The sequence below is a fragment of the Ptychodera flava genome, chromosome 20 (genome assembly GCF_041260155.1).
Source record: "Ptychodera flava strain L36383 chromosome 20, AS_Pfla_20210202, whole genome shotgun sequence".
Classification (NCBI taxonomy): domain Eukaryota; kingdom Metazoa; phylum Hemichordata; class Enteropneusta; family Ptychoderidae; genus Ptychodera; species Ptychodera flava.
Window position 1 is genome coordinate 8,603,293 of NC_091947.1, and position 22,794 is coordinate 8,626,086.

The following is a 22,794-nucleotide window of genomic DNA, read 5'->3' on the forward strand; positions in this document are numbered from 1 at the left end:
CTTGTAGACTTTTTCCCGGGATATTGTCCCAAAACATTATTTCAGTCATCGATCTGAAGTGCGTACTACTTTACGGTAACGAGTCAAAGGTCAAATTCTCACAAGGCAAGGCAATAATTGCGAACTACTGTGTGTGTTAGTGTGTTGAGAGAAAAAATCTTCAGCAATGGAAAGACTTCAAAATTGCTGGGCTTCCATATCATGGAAGGAAGATTCTGCCGGGATCGACATAAACTCCATATTACAACGGGACATACAAGATACATGGTAACCCTAACCCTGTGTACGATGCTGTGTGTTCCGCTACGGGGCGATTGGCTGTAGCGGAACATACAGTATCGTACGCAGGGCTACATGGTAACCCTAATTTGTACATAATACTAATAGCTAGCTATAACATTTTTGATGTGGGTCAAAGAACAAGGTAGCTGTAGCTTTTGATGATTCTTTTTTCACTATTTTTGTTTTTTAATGTCAACTACAGTTCGCTGGTCTAATCTCCAAAGTACGTGGAGGTATACTGTATTCAGCGTGTCGACTCCGAGTCTGCCTGTACATGTATAACTGTTGTTGTTGTTGTTGTTGACAAGTGAATTCTGGTTTAGACAAGAATTCAAATGTAAATAACAGTGCATTTTACACATACAGTGCCGTGTTGACAAGCTAACTAGTAGGTGTTTAAACACACTGTTGGGAGTAGAATGAGAAAATGTAATTGACATGTAAAAAAATAGTGACACAATCATCATAAAGTTAGAACAACTTTTCTTGAAGCTTCTAAGGATCTTACTAATTACTGCCTGTTACTGCCTGTAGCTGCCCGAGGACTGCTGGAGAACTGCCCGAGGAAAAGGTAGACCCAATTTCGCCCATTTAAACACTAAACCAATAGGTTCAATGTATATCATGCCCGGCCAACCAAAAATATCATTGATTTGGCGTTCACCTGATTTTCTCTAGCGGTTTTGGAACCCGGAATGATATTTTTGGTTTGCTGGGCATGATATACCATAAGTTGACTTATTGACTTTGTGTTAAAATAGGCAAAATTTGGCCTAATTTTTCCTTGGACAGTTCTCCGGCAGTGCCCAGGCAACTACGGGCAGTAATTAGTAGGACCAGCTTCTGGCTAGCACTCTATGCCGAATGCTAGGTCACTAATGGTTAATGCGGAGCACTTTCTGAGTGACACAGTGTGTCCACTAATCTTAACTCTTACCATCTAGCCTGTTTATACATTTAGTTTCAGTACTCCATCACATAGAGGTAGCACAAGAGTGTTACCGCCATTCCCACCATCAGTTTTGGGGTACCAAAACTACAGACAAGTTCTAGACTACAGCAAAGCAGTTGCTATGATGCAGAAAGCAGCAATGCAGTCCATGCTTTTCCCCGCTGCATTTACTCATTCCCCCATCACTCAAGTATGTTGAGGAAAGCCACAGGCTAGGTAGCTAGGTAGCACGTTATGTGGCTAGTACATGTATGCATGCTACTACAAAGACCAGAGCTTAGCCTTGCCATGACAGTAGAGGGGGAAGACTGCTGTCTATGGCCTAGTCCACAAATTGTGTGGCATTTCTTGGTCATACACAGTAACATAATTACTGGCTTTTATTCCTTCAATTTCGCATTTACCCCACCATCAACACAACCGCCTGCTGAAATTTATTTTTTCAGTTTACTCTCTTATGATATAGTCTTTTACTACTGAAAATTTGGACAAGTAAATTTAAATTTTAACAGCTATTTTGATTTCCCGCCATTTTTAAAAACTGGTAATATTTCAAAAAAAAAACAAAGCATATGATGTCCCAGTGGAAAACATTCAGCACTATGCATTATATTGGACCACTCTCTTGTTTCGGTGAAGATTCCAATGCATATATGCATGACATACAGTGTTCTTTTGCTTTATTTGTATGAGGGCACCATTTTAAGTTTTGGCAAACGTTTATTATTTATCTTGTTCAAAATTGCACATTCAGTCCCAGTGGACAGTTTATTAGCTTATATTTGGTTTTATATATAAATACCAAAAAGAGCTTATATGATGAGTCTAAATGTCTGTATATTTGTGGGTATGTGCGGATGTATGTCCGTCACACACAAAGGCTCCCATACCGCCAAAGCTACTGTCTCAGTATTTGGTGTACAGGTAGATGTAGGGGTTGAAATGTGAATTTGTTCAAATGAACACATTAGTGTCAAAAATGTGCAAATGAGGTAAGAAAAAGCGAAATTCTGAAACAGGCTTGAAACAGGCTTACTCCACTGACTTGAGTCATTTCCTGTCATTGTCATTGAACTGTTACATATTAACAGACCTGCTCAAACCATAGACAGTAGAGGGGAGGAAGACCGTCTATGGTCAAACTAAGGCAGTAAGGGGGCTAGCTGCCTTTCTGCTATGCATGTTGCTAAAGTTGACCTCCAGTACCTAAAGTTTCAGACCTTAATTACTTTTGTCATTCTTGTTTTTCTGGTTTAAATATTTCTTGTTGTTTTTCTGGTTGTACTGTGCAGAAATCATTGTCATAACATCAACGTAGAATTTTCCTGCACTGAACAGATAGAAACAACATTTATTGTTGATCTTTGGTACCCATACTGGTACAGTATGTACCAATTCTGATCAAATTTGAGCGACACCGTATAATTGCGGTATTTTTATATTATTAAACACCCCTCAATGAGTACATTCCCATGAACTTGTTTTAGTTGGGAAGTAAAATCACAAAAATAATGCTAAAAGATACAGCTATTGGGCCTTTAAACAAAAATCAAGAAAGTTGTTATTTGCGGACAGATTTATGTCAGCTGTGAGTGCTTTAACAGTCACCTGTTCACAATGTTCAGCCTGTAAAACAGTGATAAAGATCTCTAATTCTTCATTATATTGACCTTACAGTGATCAGACTGAAGATCTCTTCACAATAGCAACCAGAGGTGTCAACTTGTCAGCTCCTGATGCAGAAAAACTGGAACCCTGTATTCTTCAGTTGTCATGCCAACAAAACTTTCACATAATCACAGTTTCCACGGTCAGTGATGCAAAACACACAGAAGTGTATAACAATAACAATGAATATAGTGGAACAGTCCGGGGTCAGTCTTTCACATCTGACAATGATGACCCCAACAGAGCAGACGTACTGTATAGAGGTGAATGGACGTTTGAAAAACCAGTCAACCAATGTGCAGTCAAGGTAGGAATCCGTAGACAAGTCATGGAGCCTGGATTCATACCAGCCTGTATTCTTGACAATTGACTTGTTCTATCTATAGTACTGTGCATGAACACTGAAAAGTAATCTATGATTCCTTCCGTAAATTATCAAATCAGCTGGTGCAGGCCACATTATGTCCTCTCTATCTTTTACAACGACTTGATCTGTGTCTGATTTGTTCCAGTCTCAGGGACACCTGTCAAGTTTCACCTCAAACTCCCAATCCCAACATGTAGTGCTTGCAATTGACCAATTAAGTGATTGAACCTAATTTGTTAAGTGTTATTTACTTTTCATGTTGTGTTTCCTTGAATGTCACTGTTTATTTTCTTTAGATTAGTACCTTACATAATTCCTCTGCCTTAACCCTTTTCCTGCCAAGTCCATATTTCACCACCAGGTCAAGATGGTTAAAATTAATGAAACACAACATATTCCATATGGTGTATTTTAACATTATACTGTACATTTGAAAGCTGTTGAAAACATAAATACTGTAAACTTGATTGTTTTGGACTAAAGATGCTATAACAGACCAAGCCAAGTGGGTGAAAATACGTCATGTTTTGGCTCAATACCGCTTTTTACTGACTTGGCTGATGGGACGTGATACTGTCTGGCAGGAAAAGGGTTAAAGTTTGCTTGTCCCCATGACACCTCCAACCTCCCCTGTACATCAAATCAACAAGTACGTGTATGGCAGTGGAATTTTTCAAGTCATCAATAGAGGGCACACTATGTCCTGCATGTACATGTAATTGCAGTATTTGCAAGTTGCTCCTTTACAATTACCAGTGTTAACTATCAACATTGCTTAGATTTCTATTCTATTAAAACATAGAGTGTATCCCAGAAATGTGTGAGAGATATAGCTAAGTAGGAATAAAAAAACATTTGGTGAAAACACATTACCTCTGAATGTACATAATTATCATTTTTCAACAGTTTTTGTCACTGAAAGACAAATGTCGCATGAAATTGTACCATATTAAGGTGGTGTTAGAGCAATTAAAAGAGCAAGAAGCAAAGCGTGGAGTTGGCATTCTGCCAAGCCAGCCTACAGTAGACATGTCACAGGTCAGACTCTTACTAGGATCCATGAACCAAGACACAGATGAGAAAACACAGCAACTGATGTCATCAATAGAAGAATATCAAAAGGTACGTACTGCCCTGACTCTTTCGTAGCAAAGAGCCAATACAAAACCAGAGAAATCACATCTTTTGGCTTGGATGAATGAATATGCTGAAATTTTTTTTCCCATTTTGCACTACTATTCATGCAGTGTAATTTACTGAATCTGATGTGTTTAGTAGTACACTGATGAAGAGGTATAGTACCTGACTCCAGATCAGAAGAGGGTGATTCCGAGAATTGAACATGACCAGGGTACCAGATTGGCAATTGGAGGATGGTGTTGCTTTAAAGTTTAGGTACTTTTTAGCAAGCAAGGATCTGTACTCCTTACTGTTTCTGCTTTTAGTTGGAACCTTATTTAACTGGGCTTCCACTTTGGATAAAGGATATATTGAAAAATGAATAAATAAACAAAACCTTGAAAAAAAACAAGCCTTTTGACATTCTTGGTTTTGCTGCTTTCTGTTTCAGAACAAGAGTGCAATGTACGAGGACATCCAAGGACTGATGCAGGGTTCTGTTGCCTCACAATCTACAAAGGAATCTTCAAACGCTGCGAGCAGTGCCCTTGGAATGCTATCCATGTTCAGTAAACTGTCTGCTTTACAGGGGAAACAAACGCCTACTATGAACATGCCAGCGCCAATGGCAATGCCGGAGACAAACTCTGATTCCGACAATAGAGCAGCTATGTTTTCCATGATGAAAAACATCTGTGGAGAAGTTACGCGGATGAGGGCGGACATCAGAGAGGAAGAAATGAGGAAAGAGGAGGAAGGTAACGAGAAGAACAAGGAAAGCCTGAATGTGGAAAGAACTGTCAGGTATGATGTCTGGAAACGTAGAGTTGTTTGTGAGCTTGCAATTCTGTATCTAAGCATGATCCAGGCATCAAAGTACTTTCTTTGCTAATTGTTGAGCATGTACAATATGTCAAAGTATCTGGTCATATATATGTATATCCGTGAGAAGAGGAAGATTGTACGGAAAGAGGCACAAATATTATTTGAAAAAAGTATTCTTTAGAAAAAACCTACAAAAATTTAAGAACAGATTGTGCAGAGAGAGGCACAAATATTGGTAGATTGATAAGTATTTGAAAAGAGAATTCTTTAGAAAAGAATCTACAAAATTTAAGAACCCGGAACAATGTTGAAATTTGCCAAATGGAACCAGCATGCTATCGAGACATTCACCCTCAGTCTATAACCAGTTTCATCATCCATGATGTGTGCTCTATCTATCAACTCTGATATTATTATAAATTCTCTGATATGATATATTGATTAATTTATTTGATATTTTTATAAACGCAACAGGGACAATAATATGCCAGATGAAAGAACAGAGGACTGGTTGTCGCAGATGGAAGACAGAGCATATCTTATGCAGAGGATTGATGAAGCTGAGAAAAGGATCATGGACAGAGTTGAATCAGGCTTGGCTGCATTACAAAGCCATTTTGATGAAAGACTGGATGCTCTGCTGCTGATGTTAACACAGAAGTTTAATACCAACTCTGCTGAGCTTCCTGTAGATTGACTCCGTCATTCAAATCTGCTGGGATCTGAACTTTCCACCAGAGTTCATAGGTCAATGAGTGCAAATGCTATACCTCAGACACATTGTACCGGTAATGAACTAAAATGAAGCATTGGGTGAAAAACCATGTGTACTTTACTTCGTGACAGCTGCATAACTCAACAAAGCAAAATTTTAGCAGAGTGGACATTCTGCAAAACACTATTTGTAAACTCACAAAATATCAGAGGGTCCTAGGAAAATGGAAATTTACATGTTTTTTATCCATTGATATGCAGCACGGCATATCAAATATTCATTGTCAAGTGTCATTTTGATACATCGAACTCAAAATTTGTAATATTACGGTACTTTCTGTTCTGCTTAGTTAAAGCCAATCTGAGTGCTCTGTTTTACGCAAGACAGTAATTACTGCTATGACCACATTACTATGACAACTGTATATTTTAAGGTTGGTTCCTAGGTCGTGTTTCCAGGGTTCTCTATGGTATATCAATGCAGTTATATTGGAGCACATTAGAAATAGTAATTGGGTTCCCAGACTATGTACCTGTGCTCCCTGTAAAGACAGTGGACAAAAACAGCAGACACAAAGTTTTTGTTGTATTCCATCAGTTCTGTCAGTTTTATCCTGGCACAGATTTTTTTTCCATTTAAAATTCACATGCTTAGAAATAAATTCTGTTTAACTGGTCATGAGGGCAGTGTTTCCCCCAGGATGGAGGAGTTCTGCTCTCCACTGACTCAAGTCAGAGGTCACAGCAAGTGGAGAATTTTGGTTGTTACTTAAAAAAATTTTGAATTTTGGAAAGTTCTCATATTGTTACTGTAGATGCGCATATTGATGGTGGAGAGCGCATCAGTATGTCCATTTGCTGAGTTGGACAATCTTGGCCATCCCATGGTCCCTCCACAAAAGGGACCGTGGCCAACCATACCAAATAAATAGGCAGATGTGCGGTGTTTTTTGATATCATGAGTCAGTATGTTTTGAAGAGCTCCATATGCAGACTAGACTAGAAGGCCCATCATATGAGGGCGCTACCACACTTGCTTCCTGGAAGCAAGTGTGGGAGTGCCCTCTTCTTTCAGTATTCACGCAGACGACCAGTAATTAGCCATCAATATTATAATGATGATATATTGTGATAAATTTTAATCTGTTGTTGGCACAGCAGCTCCATATCTGATGACATCATTCATATGTATATGACATGTGACTTCATATCAACCAATAACATTACAGTATTAGGATAGGGTCTACCCTGGGTACAGCCTGAATTGCGTAACATTTTGCAAATCCATTTGGTTCCAGTGGTTTGATTTTGATAATGGATATCAAGTTGTTATGATTCAAATTGATAAACAAAACTGACCCGGAGAGTCGATATTTTTTGAAACTTTGTAATTTGTGACTTAATCATATCTTTGTAGCTAGAACAATGTTTATCACAGAAACATAGCAACATTTTTACACATGGGTAAAAATATGTTTTTATTCATTCATGTACATATTACTATACAGACATTATATACAACAATAAAGATTTCTAAACATATGAAAAAGACTTTTTTATTGTCTGACACTCATAGCGTAAGCTTAATATTGAAAAGCTCATTCCATACACTGGGGAGGTCTGCACTGGGGTATATGTTGTTTTTGAGATTTTGTTTGTTGAAGGTAATAAACAGGCCTTTACTCCTGGCTGTAACTGACAGTATCTTTTCAACTGTTCCGTTGCATCTCAAGATTTATCAATGCGAATGCATAACATGTGCATGGCCAGCCCATTGGAACATAGTAAATTTCACAAGGGATCGCTACAAGTATGTACAGAAATTACTCTTACTATACAATGTATGTGTATTTCAATCAGTGCAAATATGAGTCTGAACCCAACTGCACACATATAAGAGCTTTCAAACCTTTCCATAGGCATACACTTGTACAATGGTATTGTTATATATACAGGTAAATTGCAAGCAGAGAAATGGGATAGAGGGCTTGAACAAGAAACAAACTCACTTTTTGTTTTCAGGATACCATTTGGAATAGTTGAATAAGTATTCTGGATCAAATGCATTTCTGTAGTTTCACCTTTCATTGCCAAAATTAGATTGCCAAAAATGATCATCCCCTGTTGTAGAAAACTAGAAGTTCAAGGAACTGCTTTGAGACCAAAGTTGTACTCTTTGAAAGTCATGAGGGTTGATAGCATGTGGTTTCAAACACTTCACAATTATCGTTTTGGTTGCACTCCACTTATGAATACTATATCAGACAAACTGATGAAAGGTTTGCAGTATCAAAACAAGGGAATACGTAGTGTACGTTCAAATGTTGTGAATCAAGTCCCTGATACATCTGATATAAAATTTAATATTTGTGAAGGCCCACGAAAACTTAGGATATATCTGTACACAGATTCAAACAGACAGGCTGTTTTTTATAACACATTCCCTCAACAAAACAAGGTTTAAGACTTTCATGAAGCTACAACCGGTGTAAATTAAATTCTGAACACTTCCTTTTGGTAAAAGTATCTTCCTGTGAAAATTGAACCCTGGTACAACAACACAAGTCCTGGATATTAGTCAAGTGCTGATGCTGCAATGTCAGCTAGAGATTCAATTTCCCTTGCACCTTGCGTTGTCAACTCATCACTCAGCTGCCAAACACGGACAACACCAGCCCCATCACCGGTAGCTAGCAACTGACGTCTGAAAGGCAATGAAATGAGGTGATTTAGATTAAACAGGAATCAAAGAATTGTTCACCATGATATTTTCATCCTGAACTGCAATCTTAATATCACCACTTTTGTTGGCTTGTGATATCCAACTTCAATGAAGATATTGACCATATCTATATGGTTATGATAAGGTACACAGGAATAATGTCAGCGGTACTTTATGCTTTCATTTATTATTCATGCAGAATGATCCAACAAGAATGGTAAATTTTAGTCACAGTCCAGGTGAAAATATAGCTTTTAAAACAATTGTAGATACTGAAATTCTGGTATGATTCCCTGATGGAACACCATGATACTTCCTATACATAGAACAATTATGAATGTGGCGTCTACCACTGTACATAAAAGTTTTCTTGAGTGTCCCACGTCACAAAATAAATGCACATATAAGGGTAAAAGTATGATTCAGTCACAGGTAAAGGGAATACTATGAACTTGGAGTAAGATGGTACATATTAATGGCAGGGCATGATCTGAAAATCTTGGATGCTTCCACATTATCAATCTATCTACACATGTAATGAAATGTAATACACAGCAACAAAGTATGGTGTCCCAATACATACAAGCTAACACTGACATAAGTACTAGTACACCGGAACACCAATTTCCGATATACCAATGATCCAAATTATTTATCATCAGAACCTCAATTCCAGATCCTGGTAACTTTTCAGTGTATTTTGGCTTTAGTCACCTATCAGAAATATCTGGGATCTGAGATTATGATGTCACACCCAGGTAGTTTGCATAATTGTATACCACTGTGCATAACGGATATCAATACTTCTCACAGTCAGTTTAGTAATACCTGGAACACAACATTGGTAGTAACTAGCTGGCCATTGTGTTTCAAAGTGTAGTCTAATTAAATGAAAAGATCTACTATGGAAGAATTGATTAAAACTGGAAATTAAAGAAGTAATGAATACATCATAAAGTGGTAAATAAGGGAAAAATTATGATACACAGGCTACTTTGTCTTTGGATGTAAATAGCAATTTGAAACAATAACATGAAACTACAGTGCATCGACTTCCAGTCCATATTAAGAACGTATCAGTCAAGCTGCAGCTCAGCAATCTACTCAATCACTGTCCCTCCACAAAATTTTGTGGAGGGACCGTGACTCAATGCATGAAACTAAACTCCATTCTGCTCTGTACACATTAAAGTCCAACACAGATGCAATACATCATTCAGCAAGGCTGAATTACTCAGTAACATCCTTTCAAGAAACATTCTTTCTATGTTTAGGCGTTGTCTCAGGGGATACATTGGTACATGTCAGTCAAAGTAGCATACAGATCTACAGATCTACCTATCACGTAAGCTCACACTATCTCCTCCCTATTCATGTTCAGGTCCTGATCTGAGGTGATTTTTATGGCCAGATTCATGAAGCCATGTTAGATATTAACATCAATTTTTGTCACAATCAGGCCCACTGTTAGTAATCATGCAAAACAAAGGTCATCGTCAGTAACAGATATCACTTGCAGACTACACTCAAACACAGTTGGCTCATGCCAAAGGTGGCCCGCAGTACACACGAATGAGGGATAACAGGTTCTGTTTTGGGGGTCATTGTCGCAAGAGCACGGCTGCAACACTGGTGCACATAGTTCAACACTGGCAAACAAATACATCAGATTCTGCACCATAACATGAAATAAGGGATTCTCTGTTGAGTATTATGGAGCACGTATTCCACACATCTAATCAGAACATTGACAAAGTAGACCGAGAAAACATCCACCATGTTATGTGCTGCAAAAAGAAATATTCCTGTGGTGTATCAATGCAACATGCAAATAAGACAACTGCAAAGCATACAGATCTCCAGACCCTGTGAACAGATGTGAAGGTAAAAACAAACCAAAGCAAATCTGTGCTGAAAAATCATACAGATACAACAGTGTCTGAAGATATTATATCATTAACATAACACACTTCAACATTAGTGCAAGTGTCAAATCTGGCTTTTGGTGTTTGAACCAATGAGACGAGTCTAATTATTTAAGTTTTATTTTCCATCATTATACATTAATCCAAAATTGTATCAACAATAGAGTGAGTAATAATCAGATAGATAGCACTGTTAGTTATTTGTCAAAACTACAGAGGGGCAACACAGTACGTTTGGAATCACAGTGTGGTAGGTATGTTCATCAACTTCATTGTGATATCCACCTCTATGGAAATATTTGTAAAACATTAATCATACTGTCCATAATTCATGGATTACTATGGCTGGGATTAGACTTACACAGGGAGATGATATTGCACAAAGGAAAATAAACTGATAAAAGATTTATTACACAGATGTTATAACTTCCCAATCACCAACACTATCCCAAACACAGATATTAACTGTAAAATGAGAAAATTAAAAACATGCTGTCACTGCACACAATACCGGGCCATGCGATCATGCAAGGAAATGCCTAGGCAATTGCATTTTATGTCCTTTCAAACTGTACTTGCAACCCATTGCGTGACCTTAAACACCTATAACAAGTCTAGCAGACACATACCCTAAGCACTTTTACATCAATAAGTAAAGAGGCCTTCACTGCACAATTTTACTTGGATACACTCACCTAGAAACATTAGTTAGAAATGTAGCGAGCTGTTGTCATGGCAACTGTCTCTCGTTATAGCTGTGGTGTTTGTTCATGAAACTGTTTATGCAGATCACAGGGGCTAGCAGGCAATACATTGATTTATTGATTATGACAAATAATTATTACATATCAAACATTTCTAAAAGACAAGCTTGAACAGTGTCAGTGTGTGACTCCTGTAGCTATCTCCTAGAAATGTTTCATATTATAGTTATTTATCTTAATAAATCAATATATTGCCAGCCAGCCCCTGTGATACAGATACCTAAACAACAATGGTTTCTGTCTTGAATGACATTGGTCAATTATTTTCAGAGTACATGCCACACTTTCATTTTGTAAGTAACAAACATTCTCTTGTGAAAATCTGTTGCATTTGTTAAGTCTGGTTGAACCATCACTCTGGGAGTTTGCATAAAACATTTGGAGAAGGATATGTCATGAGAAATACATTAGTAAAATTTAATTGAATTAAAGGATACAAGAGCAGAGTCTCATTGAGCTGCTGTACGTTGTTTTGTATCTCCAATAGCTGAAATATACTGTACCATGACACAAGGTCACTTTTGTGGAGTGACCGTGCATGACATCAACAAAACACAGTCATCATATTATCTTGTGTACACCTATGATCAGTGTCACTACGACAACTGGTGATTCCATTCATCACAATACAAAACGATGTCATGAAGATCTAAAGATGTACATTATGAAAATATCCCAGTATTAACCCTTTCACCCCCATATCCCTGTATAGAGGTCCAGATTTACCATAGAAAACAATGGGTTTGGACCAAACCATGGTGGTGAAAGGATTAAAGTATATCAAAGTTTCGTGTCCATTCTACAACTCATGTGAATGAAGCCCATTTGCTTTTTTTTTAACATTCTTAGCCTGGCAGCATTGCAAAGTTCCTGAGGATAACAACTAGTGCAAAAACAAATTTGAAACACACTTAAAAAAACACCATCACCACAATAGCAATTGGATAAGACACAGTGTTTGCATTTTGGCAGCTGTTTGGCCCAACACAACCCATGTTTACTTACTCATTCCTATTCTCGTTATTTCCAAGTCTGTAAATAAATAATAGTTGTTGGTGTTTATGTTAGTGTATGTCTGTTATGAGTAGTCTGAACACAATACCAACAAGGTTTACAACACAGAATCTTATGAAAATGTTATGTGTGATTGTTATGGATGGAATTATTCTGGTGAATTACCCTTTGAAGTGCAAGTTAATGATACTGATAGTTATAGTTTTACAAGTGATGTTAGACTGGCCCATTAGTTGCTTGGCATTGCTCAGGTGTTTACAGCAGTTACTGGCTCTCCAAGCTAGTCTGTGGGTGAGTTTCGCAATCACCCCTCCATGTACATGGCTGATGAAGTTCATTCCATCAATTTCTCAATATCCTACCATCAACACCATCTCCAGAAGTTTGTTCCTTCAATTTACTCTGTTATGACATTAATGTGCTAATATACTAGAGGCAGGTCTAATGTGATGTTTTTTTTTATTAAGTCAAGATGTTAATAAATGAGGTTTTAACTGAACAAGCCAGAAACTTCCATTTATAAACCGCCTGGTGCACAGTCATATTTATTCAGCATAAAAATTTTGTTTTTAATTTTTCACCTTTTTCTTTCACACAAAAAAGCAAAAAAATACAGGCGACCTGACTGTAATCACTAAGACAGTGTTTTTCAAGGTAAAACACAGTGGTATTTGGGCATCATTTCTTATGCAGTTTTATTGAACTCTTATTAGCATGCTACAATAACAAAAAGTATTGGCTAAGGTTGATGTCCATTCAATATGCTTTAGTCTCTTCTTTCTTTGACTATTCATAATCTAAAATGCAGCAATGAATGTATTTGTATTATAATTTCTGAAGTTCTTATATACAACACAGGTATAATAAACATTGCAAGTCCCTTATGGCAGATTTCCAGATTCTCACCAGGAACTCTATCATGACATTTTTTCCTTCATTCTAGATTTCTGTCTTTTGGACAGAGAGACTTCACATTCATACTGTATGGTGATATAAGCATCCATCTATACATAAATATACCAAAGCTGCTGATGTAAGAAGTGAAATTGACCAGGACTCCCACTATATTTCACTTATAGTGATGCAAAGGGCCAGTGCTTATAACATTTGATAATTTTTTTGTTGTTTTTTGTTTTAAATGTCAACTTTATTTTCTTGTTCTGCTCCCTACAGCATGTTTAAGTATACAGGATTAGGCTTGTCAACTTGGCCTGTAAATATGTAGACTGCATTGCTATTGTTGATATGTGAATTCTGGTTTGGACTAGAATTCAAATGAAAACAATAACAGTACATTTTACAGGTATGGATGCAGTGTGGAAAAACTGAATTAAAGGTGTTTCAACATGCTTTGGGGAGTAGAGCAAGAAACTGTAGTTGACGAACAAAACAAAAATAGTGGAAAAAATCATAAAGACGTATATAGCTGCTACCCTACGATTAAAATGCACTCAATATTAAATCCCTACAATATCTGTGTTGACCTGCTAGGATACTGTACTTCAACTGTTTCTCCTAATTATATTAATTTGTCACTGATGCTGTAAACTGTGTTCTGTTTAGTGGTATGGTATTTCAATTCTTTTTGAACAATCATGCAAAAGACTTTTACAAAGCTAGAGATATTTCAGCAATGTGTCACTTGTTCATCACTAGATTAGTGATAGTCTGTCCTGTTATGATACCACTGTCATATTCATGAATAAAGTATGTTTCATTAGATGTATGAAGTGCTATATGACACACCACAGTCAGTGTATGCATTGTACAGTGTGAAGACATATGCAATAACAATATTCACATTTACAGTGAGATGAACGGTGATCACATCCTGTGAGAAAAACCAAACATCTAAGTTCCACACCAACGTCAAGCACCATTGCACCGATTAAGTGCCGATACATGGATGGTTTTATGGATATTATCAATATTCATTATATGACTATTTCAAAAATACAACACTCAAAATCTTTTCCAGTGAATATCTCCTTATCATATATATGACCAAACTATCCACACCTACTTTACAAATGGTTATCCAGAAACTGAAAGACTTGTTATCACAAAATATACAGTTACCATAGAGACCATATTTCCACAAAAACTTCCTTTATGTGAAGGTGATGGACATTTCTGATTGGCTTTAACGTATGGTTGTGCACACTGTATACATACACCACATGTGAAAAATGAAGAGTTAGATAATTTGACAGGTGTGGTTGGATTGGGAGAGGGTCACATGTACAAAAGTATTTGGATCTTGTGCTTAAAATCGAAACTTATTCAAGACCATAAAATATGAAAGACACTGTGTGGAATTGTATAATAGCAAGACGTGCTGCATCTCAGGCAATTTCATACTTTCGTGTATGAAAGGAGTCTCCGATCTTATCAATGAGACTACTGCAAAACGGCTGTAATATGCAATGTTTTTTCCATACAATATATGTATGATGATAATCACAGAAATTACTTCTGTTTAATCAAAACATTGTGCTGGGCATGCAGCTACTCTTCCCAATCCAAATCCCATTTCGTCAGATCTCTAATACCCCATCTCCAATGTGACAGCACAGTATACAAAAATGACTGTTAAGAATACAACTTGAAGTGATTCCACAGTGTAAGGTAATGAATGTATGATTCATACTGACACACAATAAACAACCTAAAGAAACAATAAAATGTGGTGTTGTCTCTTGTTGCCATCTTTTGACCGGTGCTTTTGTCGAAGATATATCACCAGGTTAAAGAATCACACTAAATAGTCCACATGTGAGATAAAGATTGAATACCAATGGTTGTGCATGTGAAGCAATGATGGTAAGCGATGTATAACATTTGATTATTTTTTTCTGACATACGTGATGTTCACAACAATTTGTCATGCATACTGAGATGTGTAGCAAATATAAGATCATTCCCATTTTACAAGTGCACTGCGTTGTTTTCACAACATCCTAGAATGACACAAATGAATCAATCCAAGCATCAATGATCATAGCGATGCCCTTTAAAATGAGCTGAGTACCAAAGGATGCTCATAACCACACTCTACAAATGAACTCTAAACTTTACTGAACAGAGTGTGCTGTCACACATATTGCGTCATTGATCCCACAAGCTGCAACTTGACAATATTTTTTCCATCACAATAGACATTACCCAGCAGCCATTGCATGAGGGTTGAATATAATTCAATGACAGCACTGTCATGTCGGTTGCAGCTTCATGGAAACTTGGGAGTTATCTTTACTTGGTTTGAACGCCATGGAGTGATGTGTGTGATGTGGGAGATGACAATCATGAACCTCATACTGATACACAGCAAAAGGAGATGTCAGTGCCATTTTTACAGTTTAAAGTGACACACGATACAAATCCGCGATACAGGTGTCATCAACGATAAAGATGGCTTACAGGATGAGCTCAGTACCAACTTCACAGGAAAAATAATTTTATAACTTTTGTTTACATTCACATTTATTAGTGCCCACTATTACTTACTGATTTTGATTGAATTCCAGAGTGAAAACTGGCTCTTTATCAGTGCCAGCTTGTAGTGTGTACACCGGATTTATCTTGCTGGTCTTCAAATCATAGATGAGAAGGAGACCTTCACCGGTGACGACAGCAAACACTAGTGGACGGACTGGTGACCATTTGGCCGCAAAGAGATAGCCAAGTCCTGGTTCTATGCTCAGTACAGGTTTGTCCTGTCGAGGGTAAAGGCATTGGTGGGATCATTATTGAAAGGTCATCCAAATTTCCTGTCGATATCATTTCAAGCAATCTAGCAACAGATTGTCCTCCACGCTAACTAGCAGAGCGACCTAACAACCAATGCTGACCTACAAGATTCTGATTAGCTCAACATCACTGACAGCTGAGACATTTTGCAAAAAGGATGTTACCATGACAATGACATTACTATGACAAACTGTCTCACAAACATTCACATGGTCTAATAATGTGGCATCATCACTGTTGTGTGGGCTTTGTCGATTTCAATATACCTGATACAATTTTTTATTCATTGTTGAATTTTGGTTGCATTTTGTGTAAGCATGTCAAACACTAAATATCAACTCCATTTGGTAAACACAAGAGGTGCACATTTTTAAAAAATATGAGGCACAACATATGTATACAGTACACAAAACACCACACACAACAATTTTCAGAACCATTGCAGGCAGTTTATCATTCTGTTTTGTACTATGCCAGTAATGCTAGCAGCCTACCTGAAGCATACTGTAAATTCTTGCTGTAGTATCAGTGCCACACGATAGCAGTAAGTTTCTGTGGTATGGTGAACAATCCACTGCATAGACAGGTCCATGGTGAGGTTGAAAGGAAAAAGTCACCGGTGACCGGAGTGGAACTGAGGACTGAATATTTGCACCGGCGGCGGAACCCCTGGCATTCATTGAACATTTGAAAACACCGCCAGATTCTGAACCAACTACAAAGAGGGATTTGTCTTCATGTGCATAGGATATACATGTGACTGAAAGAAAACACAGAGAAAAAAAAAATGATTCAGTCAAATAAATTATTACAGAAGGATGCCATTTCGGGACTTGTCAGCATAGCCCTGAATTTGTAAGATGGTAAGATCTTTCTACTTTGTTTGTCTCTATTGAGAGGGTTATCATTTTTACAGATACAGAATTACCTGCATGTTTTCTTTCATATCAATCTAATCGCTTAATTCACAGGTATGAATGAAGGTTTAAAGTTTTATGTTCAAACACTGTGATTCTAAAGGTCACTACATGTACTTCTATCTAACAAATTCAAAACATTTTTGAAAATAAAACAACGATTTTGCTCCTTTATTAGGATGACAGATGACATTAAAACACTTCTATATGGAGTGTTCATAATCATGAATTCTGTTCAAATTCATTACTGACTAGCAAGAAGATTACCTACCTCCCATTTCAGTGTTGCCTCCTAGCCTTGCCTTTCTCTTTAAGTCTCTAGGCATGCTTTCAGTGAGTAGTACAAAACCCTCAGCCAATTCAAGACTGCCTTTCCGTCGGTTGACCTGCCATATCAGTATTTTACCATCACTGCTTACGCTGACAATCTAGAAAAGACAAACCAGAATGTCAACGGTGAAAAGAGATCAAAGTGTTGAGTCGAGTCTCGGACAGTCCTTCATCACAATGTTTCAATACCATTGCCTCAGTCAGTCAGCTTAGTGTAACCTGGCTCAGTTTTGCCATGCAGTACCATTCTTGATAGGTGACATTCTTCCAGCTATACCGTTGAGGGCGCACCACTGCATGGTAGAGCAGCACCATCATATCAATCATAGCACAGTGAGAGAGTTTACAGTGATGAAATATGATCACAGAGACTCACATGAATGCGGATATATGTCTATTTTGTTTGATATTTGTATACCGACTTTCAGAACTGTATTGTAGCAAAACTACTTCTGAGATAGGACTGATCTATTTGCTTAGCTTAGCTTCATCCTTTGCGCTGTTCTAAAATAGCTTTGTTGTGATACAGCCATACATCTCTGATGCACTTTATTCACACAAAGAAACACTGAAAAATGTCTTCTCCTGAAGATTGATTTTTACTGCATGATATTACAAACTCACCATGACAAATAATGCCAGGTGCATGCAAGGTGGCATGCTATTCTGAATACATCTGCATGAATTTGATAACATGATAATGTAATCATCTTGCCATGTAAGATTGTAGAAAATGGTTACCTTTCATTGCAATATAAATTGATATATAGTGCATAATTTTTCTGAGGCTCATGTCAAAGGCAAACTGTTGGATGGGTGTGTGGAGAGTGTGGTAATTCTCAGTCTCCTAGGGAATTAAATCTATAATGTTACTCATTTGTTACCAGTTGATATGAGGTATGGTACGTTATGTACAGTTATTAGTGCATAAATACAGAGCAAAATGAACACAAGGAGTTAAAAGCAATGTCTGTCTGTGTGTCTGTCTGTCTGTGTGTCTGTCTGTCTATCAAAGTATTCTCTGAGTACTCAGATAGCAATGTTGATATCTTACATTGTATTTCTTTCCCTTCGATGATGGATCTTCAATCCATCTGAGTTTGGACACAGGTTCTCTATGAGAGTCATCACCAATGCCTGAAGTTGCAACAATCGTCTCATCCTCTCGACTCAAGTCCCAAATCACTATCTCTCCTGGAAAAAGACAAGTAGAAAAATAGGCTGTAAACACAAAATATGAAATGTTGACTGGAACTTTCCAAATTTTGCTTCACTGGAAACTTTTTCTGCCAGATTCCAAAAGTGTGCTGTTCACAGGATGTTGACCTTTGACAATGACAAGAGAGCTTGTACGTGCTTCGAGGTTGATCTTGTGGAGTCCACAAAGAGGTCCTGATTGGGACATGATAGTATTGTTTAATACAGAAGTAACAGACATTTAAATTGTTTGGTAGATTACCCTTCTAAAATATTTTAAATTTGTCACAAGTTAATTAAAATGCTTCGAACATGGAGTAGGCTGACATAATATAGCTTTCTCCATATGGTTTACAACTTGATGATTGTTAAGTTGATATTTCAATCACTATGCCATCTATAGCCTTTGCCTTTAAAAGTAATACATATTAACTTTTAGCTAAAGAATCAACCTCATCATCTGAATTGCGTCTTACCATTAAAATTTCCACCTGCAATAATGGCTGGTTTCTTTGGATGAAATGCTATACACATCAAACAGCTCTGTAGAAAGAATGAAAGAATGTTGAAAGCTTTCCTACAATTTCACAATTTGAAATGAAGTGGAATAAAAAAGTTGCAATCTCCGATGTTAAAACTCACTGTATTCCCCAACAAAACAGGTCAACATTATTATTTCACAGGTATTTCTTCATCAATATTCCACACAATACAGATTATCATTCATGTAAATCACAGCCTATAAATTTCCTATCCATATTTTAACCCCAGTACCTGGTAAAGGTTCCATGTACATCGCAGAAGATGATTTGCATAAAAACTTGGCAGTTCAAAGGTCAGAATTTGACCTAATCAGCACAATGAGATACAGGGATGTACTGGATACAATACTTACAGACAAATCTATTGCAGCAACTGGTTTGTGAGCATTTAATGTTCTGTCCACATTCCATGTACACAACATTGACTGAAAGCAAGTAGTATGAATGAAGTGAATAAGCAAAAATAGCTTGAAACCAAAAAGTATTCCCACGGAATGTTACAGATGTTTTCATCTGATGGGGAAAACTTTCTATAAGCATTGAAGTTGCTACAAAAAAAAGACACTGTCTGTGCTAAAAGTAATCTGTCAATGTCCAGTCTATGGTGAATTCATTGTGTCTGTCTATGGCTGTAACAATTGCCCCTAGCAAGATTCAAGAAAATTTACTGTTATAATAGTCAGAAACAACAGCAATGGGTTGTTAAGTTTTTGGTTTTGCCTTGCGGCAATTAATACTTTCAGCAATTTCAACATATCTGACAGGAAAACAGTAATAGGAACTGTTTTAGACTAGGCTTTGCTGCAATACTTGCCTTGTGTGTACACCAATCCTGGTGATCAAATCTGCCAAAGGCTACAGCAACAACAGATCCTGTAGAATTCCATGACAATCCTGTACACTGTAACTCTCCATCCAAGGCAGCATGGGATAGAGTGTGTATGCATGTTACAGCATGTGCATCCTCCCTCCAATTGACCTCATATCCTATAGTGTATGAATCATAGTTGGAACAGTGATTATTGACTATAACAAGGAGCATCAATTATGTGGCTTGTCTGCCCCTTAACCCTTTGAGTGCTGTATTTTTTTCCCACCAAAATTTTAGTGCAACATTTCACCAATTTTTATGAATTTTTCTGTAATTCTTTTGATAAATTTTGGACCAAATGGACATCATATTTTATTGCTACAGTTTTTTCTCAAAATTTTGGCAAAAATCTGGGAAAAAATGGCTGGGGTTTATTTTATAAAGGGGACACAAATAGACTTTGGCACTCAAAGGGTTAACACTGTTGTTTCTCAAAGTCTAACACACAAACTGTTTGTTATAAAAAATACACAAATGATGAGACATACATAGGCTTCGTATGAAATACTATCCTTGATGACAATGGTTATACCAGTACAGGTAACAAACAATTCATAAGTTCTCATGAGCGTATCTTTGTTTTGAGAGACAAAAAGTGGAGAATTGTGCTTTGGAGTAACAGAAGATAAGAACTGAAAAGCACTTACCATCAAATGCATGGCTTCTGATGTTTTTGTCTAATTGTTTGCTAACGAAAGGTTCAACCCTCTGTAAAAACTCCTGTAATTCCTGTGTGAATCATGAAAAAATATTTTGAAATGAAGGAACTGTTTAATTGTAATTTTTGGGGCATGTCAGGGTGTATTTGGTTTGGTATCAGACGTAAATCAGAAATGAATTTCTTTATTAACTTTACAATGATTTGAAGGTGGCAAAAAGTTAAGTTTTGTAAATAAAACTTAAAATCAGCATAAAGTTAATGAAGAAATTCACTTTAGGTTTCTTTCATCTTTTTTTAAAGTGAAGAAAATATTCAGAGAAATCAACATTTCTTACATTTCTTACATTTCCCTTAAATTTATAAATAAAATCTTACAATCAATTGATTTACAAACAGTTTTACTTTGGTTCGATATAAGTTGTTTGCTAAAGAATTTTTTTTGTTGCCTGGTCCTTTGCATTTAGGAAATGTGAGAAAGACATCTCATACAGATTTTCAATGACAATCAAGTTTAACATTTTTTTATTTTAAATTTTTATTCATAATTTTTAGCTACAAAGTAGTACACTAGATTTCTACTTTTGCTCACCTTTGATTCATCATGACCGATGTGAAAAGATTTCTCAGGCTCCTCCTCTGTTTGAATCTGTCACGACACAAACGACACGGAACATTATTAAAATGACCACAAAACATGCCACTTATTATGTATATTGGTTTCAACCACAGCTCTTTGAAATACATCTTGGACTGGGTTGCTATAGACATTTTCAAAACTCACTGGTTCTTACACCGTTTACATTTAAATGGTGAAATTGAGAAGAAGGCTGTACACAGAAGTTCAGAAGGTGAATTTTTCATCCCCCCCCCACCCCCCCCCGAAACCGTTTTACTTCATACTGTGAGGCTTATACTCGATTAAATTTGCATTTCTTTGACAGGAGGCTGAGGAGCAGTATGATAATTCTGATTGAAAGGATTTTAAATTGTGACCATACCCTGACATTGACCCTGTGTATTGACTGAACTTCGACCTCATCAGTCAATATTTCACTGGTCTGAGCAGAGCTACTTTTGAGAGATCTGAAATAAAAAATATCACGATCACTGGTCAGTAGTGTACATACGAGTTTGCTGCAGTACAGTAGCTCGAGGTTTTGCCAGGGTATTTGGGTCGGACGGCAAAACCAGCTGGTTTTGCCGTCCGACCCAAATACCCAGGCAAAACCTCGAGCTACTGTACTGCAGCAACATACGAGTACGACCGTCTTTGGGTACCTTCGTGATACGACATTCAAGACATTAATATTGTCAATTGAATCAGTGTGCAAGTTTTAATATCGGACCTCCCCAAGAAGAAGGAAGATAGAGTTTTATTAATGAAACAAAAAACTCGCTCTGTGCAGGTGTATCTACGGACGAATCCCTAAATACTCGTCGAGTTACTGGCTCTATTGTGTGTACATGATGATGAACGATTGTGCTACGGAAGTTGATGGGTCCATGGACCGTGGCCATGGCAATGATACACGCTGAACGTAGACCTACCTTTCTTTTTTCCATGTAGATTTGAATTCTACGCTATCAAGCTCTTCGTCAGCGAACATGCTGTATTTTGACAATTTGTTTATTACCTCTGCCCCGTTTCAAAGCATTTCCACAGGGCCGACGGTCGGTGTAATTCCGTGCCTCAGGATCTTCAAAATATTCGCGCAAATGGAATGCTGGGAAATCGATATACGCCGCTTCAGTTAGAAATGGGTGGTTCTTTTGTATTTCTACTAGGACAAAGCCAGCCTGGGTACAGGCGCTGCGCTGGCGCACCCGTGCACGCGTGTCAACGGGCGTGTCAACGTCTGAACGTGGTATGCGCAGAAAAAATGACCTATGTAAATTGCTGTACACTGAACACTCAACGCGCCTGTAAGCCTGGGTACTCAACAACTAAACTGCATTCATCTCTGCTGGTAATCATCAAATTTTTGGCTTCTAGACAACTAGATCCCATTGGACTGAACTATATGAAAAATAAAAATAATGTATCGTCTCTCGAAAATAGCCTGCTCGCTCAGTAATTACAAATTTCTTACATTTTACGAGATGCATGATCGGCTGTATTTCACACTTTCTTATCACTTACCCTAGAACCTTGATTTTATATTTTTTCATGTCGA

The 22,794-nt window shown here is 37.3% G+C and overlaps 2 protein-coding genes across 3 annotated transcripts; one reads left to right on the top strand and one right to left on the bottom strand.

Moving 5' to 3' along the window:
* The first annotated feature begins 80 nt into the window (after positions 1 to 80).
* Positions 81 to 7,476, top strand: LOC139119939 (ATPase PAAT-like). The gene is made up of 5 exons (XM_070683898.1): positions 81 to 267; positions 2,912 to 3,209; positions 4,176 to 4,391; positions 4,840 to 5,192; positions 5,688 to 7,476. Exons 1-5 carry the CDS (start codon positions 167 to 169, stop codon positions 5,908 to 5,910), a joined length of 1,191 nt encoding a protein of 396 aa, XP_070539999.1. The 5' UTR covers positions 81 to 166; the 3' UTR covers positions 5,911 to 7,476.
* On the bottom strand, positions 7,379 to 22,352 carry LOC139119937 (cytoplasmic dynein 2 intermediate chain 2-like). 2 transcript variants are annotated; one of them, XM_070683896.1, is made up of 13 exons: positions 22,169 to 22,350; positions 21,619 to 21,703; positions 21,210 to 21,266; positions 20,607 to 20,688; positions 19,903 to 20,075; positions 19,442 to 19,513; positions 19,023 to 19,089; positions 18,404 to 18,543; positions 17,291 to 17,447; positions 16,597 to 16,862; positions 15,860 to 16,068; positions 12,344 to 12,370; positions 7,379 to 8,631 (listed from the first exon to the last, which is right to left on the bottom strand). In XM_070683896.1, the coding sequence occupies exons 1-13, from the start codon at positions 22,225 to 22,227 to the stop codon at positions 8,502 to 8,504; spliced, it is 1,524 nt and encodes a 507-aa protein (XP_070539997.1). In that variant the 5' UTR covers positions 22,228 to 22,350; the 3' UTR covers positions 7,379 to 8,501. The 2 variants fall into 2 exon arrangements, with proteins under 2 accessions (XP_070539997.1, XP_070539998.1); XM_070683897.1 differs by lacking the exon at positions 12,344 to 12,370 and having other exon boundaries at positions 22,169 to 22,352.
* Between the last annotated feature and the right edge of the window lie 442 nt (positions 22,353 to 22,794).